A 17914-nucleotide genomic window follows, 5' to 3' on the forward strand; every position below is an offset into this window, starting at 1 on the left:
ATCTTTATTGGGGTATAATTGCTTTACAATTGTGTGACCTTTTATTCTTATAATTAGTAGGATTATACTTGCAAAGCTATTCAATATTGGTGTCAGTTGTGGACTTGGGAAGGTTAAGAAAATTTCATAAGTGAAGTTTTTCCTAGTTTTCCCTTTGTAGAGAGCAGAGCCAAAGCCTCACAAAGATTATGAGATGCTTTGAGAAAAAAATATATTTTAATTTTTTTCCTGGTTTTATACCTACCACATAAAGTCATAAAAGTTTTGAACTTGAAGAGACTTTTGAAACCATCTAATCCTGTCTCCTCCTGTTACAGGAAGGAAACAGAGTCCTAAAGATGTAAATGAACTTGATTAAGGTTGTAAAACAAATAAATGACAGAGCTGGGATTTGAAACTAGGTCTTCTTACCCGGCCAGTGTTCAGCTATCTATACTGCCTCTCTATCTGCAGAATCTCTTCAAATCCCATATTAATGGCAGTGCCACATACTCTCAAATTTAATAATTAACTTTTGTTCATATTGTATTCAACTCATATCATAATTAACTTAAAGACTATGCCTCCAATGTGAAGTTTACTGCATCTGAAACAGACTAATATATAGTACTGTAAAAACTTGACTCAGATTAGGCAGAAAGTCGTTCATTATTTTACTCTTCTATTCCCCTGCTCGGAACTCTTGTTTTCTTTAAATACTGGAGAGAGGAGGAGGAGAAGAGAGAGAGAGCAAGAGAGAGAGCGAGAGAGCGAGAGAGCGAGAGAGCGAGAGAGCGAGAGCGAGAGCGAGCGCGAGCGCGCGCGCGAGAGAGAGAGAGAGAGAGAGAGAGAGAGAGAGAGAGAGTGAGAGTGTGTGTGTGTGTGTGTGTGTGTGTGTGTGTGTGTGTGTGTGAGTCAACTCTCAGAGGAATACAAATTTCAGGCCTCTTGCTTTCTTTGTGGTTCACAACTTAACTGGAGAAGAATTAAGTTTTTTCGCTTAAAAGATGCTTCGGGGCTTCCCTGGTAGCGCAGTGGTCGGGTGTCCGCCTGCCGATGCGGGGGGGGGCGCGGGTTTGTGCCCCGGTCCGGGAGGATCCCACGTGCCACGGAGCGGCTGGGCCCGTGAGCCATGGCCGCTGGGCCTGCGCGTCCGGAGCCTGTGCTCCGCAGCGGGAGAGGCCGCGGCAGTGAGAGGAGATGCTTCGATGTGCCACAGGCTACATTAAAAAGGAAACTTAAAGAAGGAACATAAAAATGTGTTAACCAAAGGGTTTGTTATTATCTATCCTGCTTACTTGAAAGCAACCTCTTTTTCATGGAAAATACACAATTTGGATAATCAGAGTTGACTATGGTGATAAGTTTTAAAGTTCTAGCATGCTCCAGAGCTACTTCACCTGTTCCATCACCCAACACATCCTATGGCATACTCCTAGTCTAAAGCTCTTGTTTTCCTGTTATTTTCCTCTTTCCCTTTTGGTAGTATTTCCCAGCTGGTTATTCTCTGCCCAAAACAATACTGGGACAACTTCTTCCTCCAACTCTTTTTCTATACTCTCTGCTGGCCAAGTCATCTAATTTAAATACCTTTACATCACTTTAGCACACATTTTTCTCTTAGCACTTTTTTATTTCCTTGTTTCCCCCACTGTTTGATGCAATATTATTCTTATTGTGTGATGTGTCATTTTGCTGTTCCAAAGTTAGTTTTGTCTGTTTGATCTCTTTCTAAATTGATCCTTGCATACATCTTACTTGGGTGTGAATAGCTATTGCCCATGGTAATTCTTTTGACTGCAAAATTAATTTTTCCACACTTAATAAGCTAACAAAATTTTTATTTAACTAGAATCGCATCGTCTGAATAGAGCTCTCTATAGTGATAAAAATGTTCTACACTTGCACTGTCTGATACAAGAGTCAATAGCCACACGTGACTGCTGAGCACTTGAAATGTGGCTAGTGCACCTGAGTAACTGAATTTTAAATTTTATTTCATTTTAATTTAAATAGCCCTATGTGGCTAGTGGCTACCCTATTGGACTGTGCAGATAGAACATCATGTTCAGACTTTTTAGGTTATAAGTAACAGAAACCAGTTTACACTAGCTTAAGGGGAAAAAAGACATTTATTTTATCATTAACTCTCTAAGATGTGGTGGATCTGATATTAAACATTTTTGGATCCTTGGGTACAAAAAAGGACTCTTCTGGCTTTATTCCATTGTTCTGCTTCTCTTGGGTCTTATGGATTTGGGCCATGTGGCAGGAACATGATCACTGATAACTGTAAATTCACATCCTGCCTGTACTGTGACCCCAGGGAAAGGAAAAGTTCTAGAGAAAGACAGTGATTGCCCCAACTTGGATCATGTGTCCATCTTGAACTATTCACTGTGGACAAAGAGATAGGCTATTATGATTGGCCAGACCTAGGTCATATGCCTACTGTGAGAGTAAGTGGGGAGTGGGTCATGTTTTTGACAGCCCAACCAGAACAATTTGGAATGAAGGAGGTTTTCCAAGGGAAGGAAGGATGCTACGTAGGTAAAAACAATAGCTAATTTTTTTTTAATATATACATTTATTTATTTATTTACTTTTGGCTGCGTGGGTCTTCGTTTCTGTGCGTGGGCTTTCTCAAGTTTCGGTGAGAGGGGGCTACTCTTCATTGCAGTGTGCAGGCTTCTCATTGCGGTGGCTTCTCTTGTTGTGGATCACAGGCTCTAGGTGCGCTGGCTTCAGTAGTTGTGGGACTTGGGCTCAGTAGTTGTGGCTCGTGGATCTAGAGCGCAGCCTCAGTAGTTGTGGCACAACGGCTTAGTTGCTCCACGGCATGTGGGATCTTCCCAGACCAGGGTTTGAACGCAGGCGGATTCTTAACCACTGCACCACCAGGGAGGTCCCAATAGCTAAATTTTTATATATTAACAATAATTAACTTTTATAGTTCAGGGATTTCCCTGGTGGCGCAGTGGTTAAGAATCCGCCTGCCTATGCAGGGTGACACGGCTTCGATCCCTGCTCCGGGAAGATCCCATATGCCGTGGAGCAGCTAAAGCCCTGTGCTACAACTACTGAGCCTGTGCTCTAGAGCCTGCAAGCCACAACTACTGAGCCCGTATGCCACAACTACTGAAGCCTGTGCGCCTAGAACCCATGCCTCACAACAAGAGAAGCCACTGCAATGAGAAGCCCACACACCGCAACGAAGAGTAGCCCCGCTCACAGCAACTAGAGAAACCCTGTGAGCAGCAACGAAGACCCAACGCAGACATAAATAAATAAATAAATAAATAATTTTAAATTAACTTTTATAGTTCAATTCTGTAGTTTAAGTCCAAACTCTTTGAGTTTTAAGTACTTGAAATCCATCTCAGGATAGTTTGCTGTATTATTTTAATCTGGATTTTTTAAAAAAATTTATTTATTTTTAGCTGCATTGGGCCTTCGTTGCTGCTCGTGGGCTTTCTCTAGTTGTGGTACGTGGGCTCCTCATTGCGGTGGCTTCTCGTTGTGGAGCACGGGCTCTAGGTGTGTGGGCTTCAGTCGTTGTGGCACGTGGTCTCAGTAGTTGTGGCTCGTGGGCTCTAGAGCGCAGGCTCAGTAGTTGTGGCGCATGGGCTTAGTTGTTCCGCTGCATGTGAGATCTTCCCAGACCAGGGATCGAACCCATGTAACCCTGCATTAGCAGGTGGATTCTTAACCACTGCTCCACCAGGGAAGCCCTCAAGATAGTTTAAGAAAAGTTTATTAAAAAGAATTTATTTCTTCTCATAACTAATGAGTGTAGAGGTTATATGCCTTCAAACATAACTGATTCCAGTTGCTCAAGCAATAATTTGTCTCTCTTATCTCCATTTCTTGGGTCTACTTTCATCGATGTTAGCTTTGTTCTCAGGCACACCTTCTCCACATAAAGATGGACCTCTGATAACATCAAAAGTACATGATCCATTCAGCTGAGGATTTCAGACAACATCACCTGTGGTCCATATTGTTATGCTTAAAAGGTCATGTGCTTTCTCTGTGGCCAGGGAGGCAAAGCCAAATGATTGACAGTTCCTTCAGAATGACCCAGAGCCCTATCTGAATTACAAGGGGTAGTAAAAAGGCAATAAGAATAGAATACAGAACAGACAAAACAGTAACAGATTTTTTCTTTTTTTTTCCCCCATTCACATCCTGCTTTTCACATGAGTCTTTATTAAAAAAAAGTTTTCTGACATGGATTTAATTTACTTTTTTTTGATATGCTTCTTTGTTTTGATTTGTCGTACAATGAAGATGAAATAAAGGATCTTTCACCATTTTGTTATTCACAGATTAGTGGAATTGACGTTTGAGGTGGAAAGGGAAATTTTATAATCGTTATATAGTATGTATAGTATATTATATAAGTGATTAGAGGCAAAAGGAACTAGGGAAAGAATAAAGAAAATGACCCTCAGGAAATAAAAAGAATGTTTAAAATCCTCTTCTGATTTTTTCATGACTCAGTTTTCTTTGAATAACTGCATTGATATAATTCTTCAACCCATTACTGATTAGCATGTATTTCCCTTGCCTAAACATATTCTCAATCTCTGAAAAATTCAATGATTATGTCACAGCAAAACTTTAGAAACAATCTCAGTATCCACTAGTAGGGTCAAGGGGATGAAAAAAAATTTTTTTCTTCTATCCTTTTAGGTTCTCAGCTGGACTCTGTAATAAAAAAAGAGATTAACAAGAGAAAAACAGAAGTTTATTAATATGTATGTGTCATAGGAGAAACTCAGGGATAAGTTTTTCAAAGGCATGGCTAGAACTTGAGTTTATATAGCATCTTAAACAAATATACAAAACAAACAAAAAAAACCAATAAATTTTCAGAGAAGTAACAAGACAAAGGAAAAGGACTTTGAGTGTCCAGGGTGGCAAATTGTGGAAAGGTAAATATATAGGGGATTAATGGAAGATAAAGGCTAGTCAGTAGTTTGTTATGTAGAGTCCTTTGGTGCTGACAAGGGTCAAGGGTTGCTGTTGATTAATTTTTGTATAATTTAAGTCTTATTTTTAGGCAGATAGGGGAAGGACAGAGAGCTTTTCTTGTATCTGCTGCTTCTCAATTGCATTCACTTCAAAATAATCCTTATGCCAAAATGGCATATTTTGCAGGGGCAAACTATGTTCCCCTTCAAGGGGAATGGTTCAATTTTAAAAATTAAACTGTTGTATAGCTACTCAGTGGAGTATTTTAAAACCTTTTAAAATAATAATTACAGAATAGGATCAGTGGATTATATCAATGTCAATATCATGGTTATGATATTGTACTGTAGTTTTGCAAGAGGTTACCATTGGAGAATCTGGGTAAAGCCTGCACAGATCTCTGTATTCTTTCTTACAACTGCATGTGAATCTACAGTTATCTCAAAAAATTTAATGGAAAAAAATTTTAATCATAATCATAAATACAGCGTATTAACATGCAATACTTAGTTTTACTTATGTGAAAAAATCAGCTTAAAATCTGAAGGGACACTATATTATAACTCTAATTAGATTATGCATAGGAAGAAAAGAGGAGAGAAAATACACCAAATGATCACAATGGTTTTATCTAAGTTGTTGGATTTTTAGACGATTTTTCTTTTCTTCTTTATATTTTTCATCATTTTGTAAGTGTCCTACTATGACTACATACTATAACTTTTCTAATCATCAAAAAACTGTAAGTTATCTTTTAAAAATACATTTAAAAATCTTGCTTTCTCAGCATGCCAATGTGAAGGAAAAGATAACCGAATTCCATTACTGAAGGAAGTTTTTGAGGCCTTTCCTAACACTCCTATTAACATCGATATCAAAGTCAACAACAATTTGCTGATTAAGAAGGTACTTAAGGCATTGCGTCCTCTGAGTGTGTTGCATCCGATTTCATCCAAACTAAATAAGCCTAGAGTAGGTGCCTGCATAGATTGATAATGTTCAAGGAAATGTGATACTCTAGGGATCAGTATTGTTTCAAATACTGCCCTGGTAGAAGACATCACTGTACTGTAGGAAAGCCTGTTTCAGAGTGACTTGTCATGTCGCAGGCATGGATAAAAGTGAGCCTCTGTGAACCCATCGCTCTGGCATTTACCTAATTAACTTCTTCTAGTTTCACTTGTACTTAGTTTATAGCAAATTACTAAACAGTTGTCTTCTATTAAATAAATCATATAATGGTAAAATGTAATTTCTTGTACTTTATAAAATAATCTGAATTTGTGTATCAGTTCTTCCAAAATTTTATAGTATGCACTGGCAGATAGTCAGTTGTAATCCATTGTTTAAGTGAAATCATGTAAGTGGATTTACAAATAGGCACATGCATAAAATTTTGAATTTTCACATGTAGGTTTCAGAGTTGGTGAAGCAGTACAGACGAGAACACATAACAGTGTGGGGTAATGCCAGTTATGAAATTGTAGAAAAGTGCTACAAAGAGGTAAGCTTCATAAATGATACAGAATGATCTATTTTTGTTGCTGTTGTATATCTTTAAATGTTAAGTAAATACAGTAATAATTTTTTTTTAATATCTTTATTTCATAGCCTTGATGCAAAGGCAGACGGTACTGGATGGAAGCAACTAACCAGAAATTTATGAATAAAGATGATGAATTTATAGATAATGGATTTAGTAGAGATAGTGGACCTTGCAATTTAAGTTCAATATAATTGGACTGGCTCACAGAATTATTATTTTCACATGGTAATATTAGTTGTTTGCCAACATTTTATTAATTTTATTATGTATATTATAAAACAAAATATGATTTCTATTTTTTAGTGTCTAGTTTTTGTTAGTTAATCAAAATTTTTTGTGTAATTTTGAATTAAGGAAAGTATTTAATCCTTCAACTCTATAGCTCAAGCTTTCTTTACCATACTCCCAAATAGAATTAATCAAATTAAGCCAGGATCATGATTATCAGGTAGTATATAAAAGTAGGGCCATCCACCAACTGAAATTTTTCTGTTTGAAGAAAATATATCTATAAAAAATTAAGTTGATATAGTTTGAAATGGTACACTAAGCCTCTATAAGCAAATTTAGCTGTATAATCAGCTAAGAGGATTTGAAATTCAAAGTGTTAAAAACCTTAAACACTGAAGATTCTCTTTCAGAATACAAGTGATGGTGCAGAAGGAATATCATGACACAAGTAGTAATTCTAAAATACAAAGAATTCTTTTGAGAAGGTGTTCCTTCCTAGCAAAGAAGGCAAAAGCATAGATTCAAGAACCATTACAATTAAAAGTACAATTAAAAGTAATGAGGCTCTCATTAAGGCAAGTAAGTTTTATTTATGTGCAGCAGGCTCTGTGAGATCCCAAGGTATCTGTGTACAAAAGGAGAGAACAGAATAATCAATGGGCTGAGTAGCTTCAGGTCTCCAACAATTTAGGACTGAGACTTCCATAACTAATCATTGTCTGATAGTATTTTCACATGTCATTAAAAGGGAGATAGTATACTGGAGGCTTCATGACCGGCTGATCTTTTTACATCATTCAAAAAATTTTTTCAAATTAAAAAATAGTGATAATGGCAAATGCTAGAGAAGAAGAGGACAAACTGGATCTCACCTGCGTTGCTGGTGGGAATGTAAAATAGAACAGCCACTCTCTTAATTAGTTGGGTAGTTACTTACAAAACTAAGCATACACTTATCATATTAACCAGCAATCTTACTCTTGGGCATTTATCTCAGAAAAATGAAAACTATGCACACAAAAACCTATACATGAATGTTTATAGCAGATTTATTCACAATACCAAAATCCTAGAAATGAGCCAAATGCCCTTCAGTGAGTACGTGGCTGAACAAACTAACACATCCATACAATGTGATACTATTCAGCAGTAACGGGGAATGAATTACTGGCACATGCGACAACCTGGATGGTCCTAGAAGGCATTTTGCTTAGTGAGAAAAATTAACCTCAAATGGTTATATGATTACATTTATATAACATTCTCAAGACTACAGACATGAAGAGCAGATTCGTGGCTCCCAGAGGACAGGGACTGGGTGTGGGTGCAAATAAAAAGAAGTAGCAGGAGGGAGTTTCTGTGTGGTGATGGAACAGTTCTGCACCTTGATTGTGGTGGAGGTTACACAAATCTATACATGGGTTAAAATTGCATCGAACTATACACATGCACAAATGAGCACAGGTTTTTTTTTTTTTTTTTTTTTTTTTTTTGCGGTACGCGGGCCTCTCACTGTGTGGCCTCTCCCGTTGAGGAGCACAGGCTCCGGACGCACAGGCTCAGCGGCCATGGCTCACGGGCCCAGCCGCTCCACGGCATGTGGGATCTTCCCGGACCGGGGCACGAACCTGTGTCCCCTGCATCGGCAGGCGGACTCTCAACCACTGCGCCACCAGGGAAGCCCGAGCACAGGTTTTAAAAATGGTGAAAACCGAATAAGGTCTACAGTCTAACTAACAGTAATATATCAATGTCAATTCCTGGTTTTGATACAACTGGCTACATCAAATTTTACCATTTGGGGAAGCTGGGTTAAGGATATACAAGGCTCTACTGTATTTTTTTTTTTTTTTTTTTTTTTTTTTTTTTTTTTTTTTTTTTGCGGTATGCGGGCCTCTCACTGTTGTGGCCTCTCCCGTTGCGGAGCACAGGCTCCGGATGCGCAGGCTCAGCGGCCATGGCTCACGGGGCCCAGCCGCTCCGCGGCATGTGGGATCCTCCCAGACTGGGGCACGAACCCGTGCCCCTGCATCGGCAGGCGGACTCTGAACCACTGCGCCACCAGGGAAGCCCTCTACTGTATTTTTATAACTTCCTGTGACTCTATAATTATTTCAAAATTAAAAGTAAGTTCACTTTTGGTCCAGAATCACAGAACTTTTCCCTTGATTCACATATTTTTCTAGAAGCCTCTGGCTTTCTGTCATTTTAGAATTTAAAAACTCCAAAATTTTCAGCAGCAATTTTCAAACACCGCAGTAAGAATGTCTCAACAATAATTGTCATTCGTATTATGAACATGCTATATAATTAAGTCATGTATCTTTTACAATTCTTAAAGTATGATTTATGAGAATTTCATATTAGCTCTTTAATTCCCAGATGCTAGAAACTAAAAATATAAAAATAAAAGAAAGTGGGGGACACAGTGGTGCTGGGAAAAATATGTGGCACTTATTCTCATCTAATGACATTTTATTCGCTCATACTTAATGCAGTTGTTTTTATCCTTGGCTGTGTATTGGAATTACCGGAATTGTTTCAAAAAATACTAATGCCTGGGTGCCATTCCAGATATTCTAACTGAATACAGGGACAACCAGTTATTATGCCAGCGGTATGCCAGCATACCGCTCCTAGCCCTCTCCTACCAGTGACCTTGCATGGCTCTCCAGACGTACCAGTTACTGTTTTTAGTTCTCTGGTTCCAAAGTTGCATAAGTTGTGAGGGTCAGCCCCTAGCCCTATTTCCTCCTATGAGCTCTGTTATTCTTAGTGTATGAATTTGCATAAATCAAAGTTTTTTCAGGGACTTGTATACTGTGTTGCAGCTGGAACACCTGTATATAAATAAACTGAAAATATTACAAAGCAGCATGTGAACTTAGGAGCAAAAGAAGTCCTCAAACTTATTTACTCCATTTTTAAAAAATAAAGAAGTAGGTAATTTAGAGCTAATATTGAAAATAAATTATGTTTTTTTCAATATATTACTTTTATTCAGAAATATTCAAATTTATTATAATGTTTATTTGTTTTAAAGACAGACATAGGAGGAGCTGGAGGAGGCGGGTATGGGGAGCTCTTTACTGGGTACAGAGTTTCAGTTTTGCAAGATGAAAAGAGTTCACATATATATGAAGCTTGCAGTTGAAGGGTTTGGGGATCTTGAACACATTTTGTAATAGAAACTTAGAAGGGTGGTTAGATTCTTAGACTAGTTTACAAAGTCCTATTTACATTTGAAAATATGTATATGTAGCTGAAAGGTGACATATTTTCAACACCATTAATATATATCTATATTCATATCTGTATCATATACTGTTTAAAAATTTATTATATATATGGTTATTGAATATGTAGAAGGTTACTGAATATTTTATTTCTTTATCTTGTTCCAATTAAATTTGGTATGTTTAATCTCTACTGATAAGGACAAGCAATAACAGACAGAAATGGTATTGCAAAAGCAGAGAGTAGGGAATAGAGAAACTTGAGTATCAATTAATACTATAGGCCTCCAAGATAGATCCTGAGCCATTTGTCAAGGACTAGTCATTTCTAAGTGTGGTGTGTTAGAAATGGATGTTGATAATTCAGGGAGTACTTTTAACAGATGTCAAGACACAGTCTTGGGAAATTTTGAAGGTTGTGAAATAAACCTCTTTATTTGAACAATATTTGAACAATATTGTTTGTGTCTTTTAGAATTCAGAAATTCCTATACTCTTCAGTTTACAACGTGTTCTGCTCATTCTTGGCCTGTTCTTCACTGGCCTCTTGCCCTTTGTGCCCATTCGAGAACAGTTTTTTGAAATCCCAATGCCTTCTATCATACTGAAGTAAGTGGTTACCCTGTTTTCATCAATTCTCAATTACAGGAAACCTAAGATGAAGACTTGTTGATATCAGTGATAAAGAATAGATTGCTCTAGTTATTTCCATATTTGATATAATTAAGATTCATTCTCTAAAATGAATAATAAAGGTTTTAAAGTATTTACCTGACCCATTTCAGGTAACAATGACTTTCAGTGCCTGTGTACTCAGAAGTCAGGTAAAAAGAATTGAGCTTAATCATTGAAACATCTAATAGCAATTGCCCTCCACCTTCCCTTACTTCCTTCTGCTTGATTGACAACTATACCCAGCTGAAATTCCATTAAGCTCCAAATTCACCACTAGTATTAAATCACCACCACCACCACCACAACAACAATGCAGAAAAACCTCTGGAGATGGGAGGAAGAAAAGGATAGAGTTAGTTTTTATAAAACTAACATATTTATGTAATTCCATATTTATGTAATTTCTCTGCTGGGTATAAAGCCTTGCTTTTCACACACTAATTTACTACAAAGATAAAAATATATAAAACACTTAGCATTGCCTGGCAAATAATAAGCAGTCAATAAATGATAACTTTTATTGTTAAATTATCTTTATCATTATTATTAGAGAGCTTCATCTCACAATCCCCTACCCTTATAATGTCATTCCTAGCTATACATTTCTAATAATAACCGAGCCATGACAAAGGAATTCAGAGCTTCTGAGGAGATCATTTAAATGTGACTTCACCTGCATGAAAACTCTTTTCATCCCCACAGAACTTCAAAAAAAATCAAGCTGAACATTAGTGCATAAGTCATTAGGAAATATCATTAAGAGAAACAAGTTGATCAGTACCCCTGTACTCAGCATCTATGTTTCATGCTTGTCTTCCAGTTTGAGTTTGTTAGTTATGAGTATGTTTATTTTATCTATTCCCAATTACATTTACTAGCAGTGTTTGTAGCTGTTTCTGAAACGTAACAGCAGAAATCATTCTTGTCTACAAACAAACCATTTTTGTTTGTTAGATTAAAATAATTCCTAACCATTTATTCCTAAAGTACTTAGCTTTCCTCTGGTCAAGAGTGTACTGTTGTGCTCTCTAGATCATCTCCATGTGTTCCTTTTAGAAGCAAATATTATTAAAAAATAGACATATGAACAAACTTCATAGAATTAATTTTTTTCTCTAAAAAATGATTATGGATTAAGACACTGGTAGGATATTATGTGTTTGTATATTTTATTATTTTTTTTTTAAATTTATTTTTGGCTGCATTGGGTCTTCGTTGCTGCGCACAGGCTTTCTCTAGTTTCGGCAAGCGGGGGCTACTCTTCGTTGCAGTGTGCGGGCTTCTCATTGCAGTGGCTTCTCTTGTTGCGGAGCACAAGTCCTAGAGTGCGTGGGCTTCAGTAGTTGTGGCTTGGGGTCTCGGTAGTTGTGGCTCGCGGCTCTAGAGCACAGGCTCAGTAGTTGTGGTTCACGGGCTTAGTTGCTCTGCAGCATGTGGGATCTTCCTCGACCAGGGATAGAGCCCGTGTTCCCTGCATTGGCAGGCAGATTCTTAACCACTGCGCCACCAGGGAAGTCCTTATTATTTTTTTTAATGAAAGACGGTACTTCCTAAGACAACATAATCATTTGTTGTCAATAACTAGTATTTTGAGTTATTAAATTCTTGGGATTCCTGAAATTGCAATCAGGACTTTCTACCTGGGCTAGAGTTAGTGGGAAAAGAAGAGTTTATTTAGAGAGCTTCAAATAAAAACTGAATTCAGAGAAAAAGACAAAAAATGAATTTAGTGGACTTCCCTGGTGGCGCAGTGGTTGAGAGTCTGCCTGCCAATGCAAGGGACATGGGTTCGATCCCTGGCCCAGGAAGATCCCACATGTCACGGAGCAACTAGGCCTGTGCACCACAGCCGCTGAGCCTGTGCTCTAGAGCCCGTGAGCCACAACTATTAAGCCCACGTGCCACAACTACTGAAGCCTGCGCGCCTAGAGCCTGTGCTCTGCAACAAGAGAAGCCATGACAACGAGAGGCCGCGCACCGCAACGAGGAGTAGCCCCTGCTCGCCGCAACTAGAGAAAGCCTGCGAGCAGCAACGAAGACCCAACCCAGCCAAAAATAAAAATAAATAAATTTATTTTTTAAAAAATGAATTTAGTGTAGATAGGAGGAGTTAGAAAGGAAATAAGAAATGAAGATCTGGGGAGAATAAAAATCACTCTGTGCTGTTTAACTTAGAAAGAAGCTGAGGAATCTTCATAGTAGAGAGACTGACTAATCAGAGATGTCTCTGGACACAACCCAGAGTTAATGACACAGGTGCTGCTCTAGGCATCAAAGAGGTTGAAGAAGGAGCTCAGCTTAGGTCTAAAAGTCATGTATACTCTTTCAGTAGGAGAGATATTTTAAAAGGACAGGGCCTAGGTCTTAAAACATTGAAAGTGAAAGAAAAAAATGCCTTTAGGGTTTTTTTAGTCTCATTTTTACCCCAAATATCTTTTAATCCATAGTAAAGTTTGGTTGTGTGTTTAAATCTACTACATAGCAAAATTACAGCAGACAAAGCAAAAGAAAGAGGCTTCACCAGAAAAGAGAAGAGACATGAGTTCTGGGCACCCAGGGTCTCTGGAAAGATAACTTATTAATTTTAACCTTTGAATTGTAGCAAAAAATTAGCTTGAAATCAATGAAAATAGAAACCCCAAATGGGCTTTGTTTGAACTTATTTTTGCCCTTTTCCAAATATTTTTTAAACATATACTAAGTGCAGACAAGGCACTCTTTTTATTTTTGTACTTGTTTTATTTTATCACACTAATATATTCCTGTGTTTCTAATTTATGATTTAAATTTTATTTTGCCTCAGGCTAAAAGAACCACACACCATGTCCAGAAGTCAAAAGTTTCTCATCTGGCTTTCTGATATGTAAGAATTTTAGTTTCTTGATATACAAATTATTGTTTTAACTCTATTAAATACGATGCTTATAGTTTAGAGCAGGCTTTCTACATGTAATTTGTAACAGGGATGTGTTGAACATCTACTATACAAACGGATGATGTATGAATCATTTAGAACTAGCTTAATTGCTAGTCACAAAACCTTAAGAAGAATTGAGAGATAATCTCATCAAACTCAGGAGAAAACTGAGCACCCACCTACCCGAAGTTAGATGATTTACAGTACTTGGCGTTATGTAGCTGGTTAGTAGCAGAGCCGGGATATATACCCATCCCCTCTACTTAGTCACTGTTTCCACGAGCCTGCAGTCAAAAATACAGTGAAACGAAGTGTGTATAGCAATGCAATATATGTAAGAGTATATATTGACTAATGGCACATCTCTCAGGAAAATCTGCAGCGAGACTTAACAGCAAAAAGGAAGCCCTGTCTATATGGTGGGCATCTACTTTAGATAAAATGCGTTAAATTCTGAGACGTGTTGAGTTTAATGTTAGGTAAACCCCACAAAGTTATTGTGCTATACTTTGCTTTAAAGTGGAACCTTGAATGCTTAAGTAATAGTCATAAATCACAACCTTTTATCACTAGCTCCTCTTTCATAGAGTTGGAAAACTAGTTGTATCTTTTCTCTGTGCCACAGGGTTTCTTCTTTTCTGCTGTATTCCTGATTTAATTTCTAGTTTTTAAGGATGCATTTTTAATTGGTGTTAAATGCATATGATTTTTAGTTTCTGTTACTTAATCATTCTAATAGACATAAACAGAATAGAAACAGTATGTGTAGCTTTTCAGTACCGTAAGTTCCCATCTTGCTCAAGTGATTTGTATTCTAAAAGTTCATTTTTAAGTTAGTTATTTGGAACTGAAAAAAAATGCTTTTTTTCCCTATATAAAGGATAGTGTAATTAATGGACATCAGGTTTCTTTTTTTTGATATACATTTATTTATTTATTTATTTTGGCTGTGTTGTGTCTTTGTTGCTGCACGGGGGCTTTCTGTAGTTGTGGTGAGCGGGGGCTACTCTTAGTTGTGGTGGGTGGGCTTCTCATTGTGGTGGCTTCTCTTGTTGAGGAGCACGGGCTCTAGGAACGCAGGCTCCAGTAGTTGTGGCACGCAGGCTCAGTAGTTGTGACCCATGGGCTTAGTTGCTCCGCGACATGTGGGATCTTCCCAGACCAGGGCTCAAACCCGTGTCCCCTGCATTGGCAGGCGGATTCTTAACCACTGCGCCACCAGGGAAGTCCTGGACATTAAGTTTCTAAGATAGCTCACAAAAGACTAATTCATTTTGTAAATGGACTGTGATGTTATAGAATTTGACCCAAGTTCACTGCTTTATTTTAACTTGGAAAGTTAGGAACACCGACTTCCCAGTTATTTCTCACTCTCATTATGATGCCAGCAAGGAAAGTGAGGAAGCCCCTTCTGCACTGAGCTGCTTCAATAAGAATACATCTCCTGGGGATCTAGTGGCAGCAAGGAGTAGAAAGGAGTTTCAGCAGTTAAGATACAAATGCACCCACAGTAGCTATTATTGCTTGAGGCCGTTGGTTATATTGCCAAAACGTTGGGATTAAGTTCAGCTAGGAATTAGAAACTTTAAATTGACTGAGTTAGGACTGAGGACTAATTTTAGTGCTCCTTTAGGGCTAAGGAGTACCTAAATCTGTTGTGCTTTTCTTTTCTAGTCTACTAATGAGAAAAGCTTTGTTCGACCACCTCACTGCCCGAGGCATTCAGGTAAGCTTTTGGAATGATGCATTTTAGAAACAGCGTAGTTTAGCAGTTTAACACAAGTTTAAGGGGCAGGAACTTTTAACTGACTTACTATGGTCCTGACTCTGCTTCTGCTGCTTTACTGGTTCTCATATGAAGACCTTAAGCTCTGCCTTACAGTTAACAAGAAAGTATTGGCATTTCAGAATTCACCTGTGTATTGGTGAGAATAGTTGAAGCCGAGAGGTGGGACGGTCATATTTAATGAGCAAAGTGGACTTTGTTTAAAGGGCTCAACGATTTCTTAAAATTGCAGGTTATTAAAAGGTTATTTTTAAGTGTGCTGAGATTGTAGTGGATAAATGCTACCATAAAAATAATTTTCTATTTTAACATTTCTTCTCATATTTCTCATGTTTCTAATTTTCAGGTGTACATTTGGGTATTAAATGAAGAGCAGGAATACAAAAGAGCTTTTGATTTGGGAGCAACTGGGGTGATGACAGACTATCCAACAAAACTTAAGGACTTTTTACATAATTTTTCAGAATAGAAAAGGAGGTACTCAGAAGCATTCAAAGAAAACATGAAAAGACTTAAGAAAAAAAATTGTTATTATTTCCCTAAGCCATTTCTGGAATGGTAAAAGGTTTAATCAGTTAAGTGTTTATTACCTCATTTTTAAGCCTGTCTGAGAATGTAGAAACTATATATTGTATATCTATTTTAAACAATATTGCATATTTTACATTTGTAAATAGTTTGTTTAGAAAGAAAACTGGTTATGAGATGTAAGTAGAAGATTATCGATCAAGATTTCTGTATATGATGCAGTATTCTACTATTATAAGTAATTCTGAAATCAAAGACTATTGGATAAATTTGACATTAGTCTTCACTGGAATAAGATCAACTAATCAGTAAGACAGAATTATTGAAGGCCATTACAGCTATCCGAGTTGTCTTCTTATTTCTAGGTACATCTTAGTTAAAGGGGAAAAATACAGTGAAAGGAGAGCTCGGAAATCAGTGATGTAATTATCTGACAAGTTGAACATTGTTAGCAGAAAGCAGACTCAAAGAAATAACTGAAAGTTTATTACATGATCAGAAATAAAATCTGTAGACTAAATTCGAATTTCTTGGTTGCTGTTGTCAATAGGGACATTCTATTTGGAATCTTTTTCAGGTATGTAACAAAGCTACTGTGTCTTTTTTTTTTGTAAACATTAAAATTGGACTTAATTGTAAATTAAGACAAGATGCAAATAGTCACATTTTTGTTTCCTCTAAAGAAATGTACATTTTCCATTGTTGGCAATGACTAACTGTCTGGACCTACATCTAGATTTTAAATAACATCTTGAATCCTAACAATCATATGAAACTGATGAAAGTGCGTATCACTGTGTCTAAAACTTATAGTATAAGCCACCTCCTCCTGATCTTTAAGAATCTATTCTTCTGAGTATTAGTGGAAAGAGAATTTCTCAAAGCATTAGGCATCACTTTCTCAGATTTTCTGACGTGACTTCATGTAAATCTGTTTCTAATCTTTTTGACTTACTTTCGTTATCTCTCTGGGAGGTAAGTATAATCTGGAACATTTGAAGTTTGCCAGCTAACAGCTACAAAGGATGATCATACTCTCCCACCTGGATGACATAAATGACATTTGGTTTTTTTGTTTAAACTGAAATAAAAGTTTCAGAAACAAAGTAAGCGTTCTTCATTGGTGGTGTTTTTGTTTTGCAGTCATAATTCCAAATATGCTTTATAACTATTTTTCAGAATTTAATGAGATGGTAAATTGATAGTGTAACTAAATACACCTGAGACTTCTCTCTAGTGTAAGGAAAATAAAATATAGAAACACTTTTATGGTAAAGAAATTGCCGCTTGGTATTTGAGTAAATAACTTGGGCAGGTAATCCATTAAATCCATCATTTTCACTTTCGCTTATAGTAATTTATGATTATAGTTGCTAGAGATCTTTTTGATCATCTTTGATATAATTCTTTTTGCAATTTACCCTTTCCAGCTTTTGCTTTGTTATGATTCAGTTATGATGCAGTTCATATTATAGGGCAAGCATATCTTTTGTGTCAATCAGTAGAAGATAAAGTACTCAGCATGGTAAAGATGTTTAGAAAGTCATGTTTTAAAAGTTTGATGATTTTATAGTCAAGGTGACTTCAATTCATTTAATAAAAGTATAGTATCTATAACAGGAGAGTTATCAGATAACATCTGAATATTGCTTTTCTGATTGGGGCATCACATTTTAAAAGAGGTTAGATTCCCTTTCATTCTGAGAGATATTGCTAGGCATTGCGTGGTAGGGAAGGCTAGAGAAGTGGTCAAAAGATGGGATTAGACCCTTTGCCTGGGATGAAGCTGGCACTAGATTTGACAGACCCAGGGACTTCCCTGGTGGTCCAGTTGTTAAGACTCTGCACTCCTAAAATGCAGGGGTCACGGGTTCAGTCCCTGGGTGGGGAACTAAGATCCCCACAAGCCATGAGGCGTGGCCTAAAAAAAAAAAAACGATTTGACAGACCTATAGTCCAGCATGCCAGTAGAATCCTAAATACATGGCAGTGGACAGCAGTTACAGGTAGGTATTTCAGTAGGAAATTGGCATGAGGGA

At 37.3% G+C, this 17914-nt stretch overlaps 1 protein-coding gene across 2 annotated transcripts in view; it reads left to right on the forward strand.

Moving 5' to 3' along the window:
- Positions 1-16498, forward strand: part of GDPD1 (glycerophosphodiester phosphodiesterase domain containing 1) — a 44281-nt gene extending 27783 nt beyond the window's left edge. For both annotated transcript variants that reach the window (XM_067715072.1, XM_067715073.1), the window contains exons 5-10: positions 5744-5862; positions 6371-6460; positions 10445-10578; positions 13448-13507; positions 15236-15287; positions 15694-16498. In XM_067715072.1, coding sequence (XP_067571173.1) covers positions 5744-5862; positions 6371-6460; positions 10445-10578; positions 13448-13507; positions 15236-15287; positions 15694-15816 — 578 coding nt within the window. In that variant the 3' untranslated portion in view covers positions 15817-16498. The remainder of the gene's footprint in view (positions 1-5743; positions 5863-6370; positions 6461-10444; positions 10579-13447; positions 13508-15235; positions 15288-15693) is intronic.
- The last annotated feature ends 1416 nt before the right edge of the window (positions 16499-17914 follow it).

Source organism: Pseudorca crassidens, chromosome 19 (assembly GCF_039906515.1).
Source record: "Pseudorca crassidens isolate mPseCra1 chromosome 19, mPseCra1.hap1, whole genome shotgun sequence".
Taxonomy (NCBI): Eukaryota; Metazoa; Chordata; class Mammalia; order Artiodactyla; family Delphinidae; genus Pseudorca; species Pseudorca crassidens.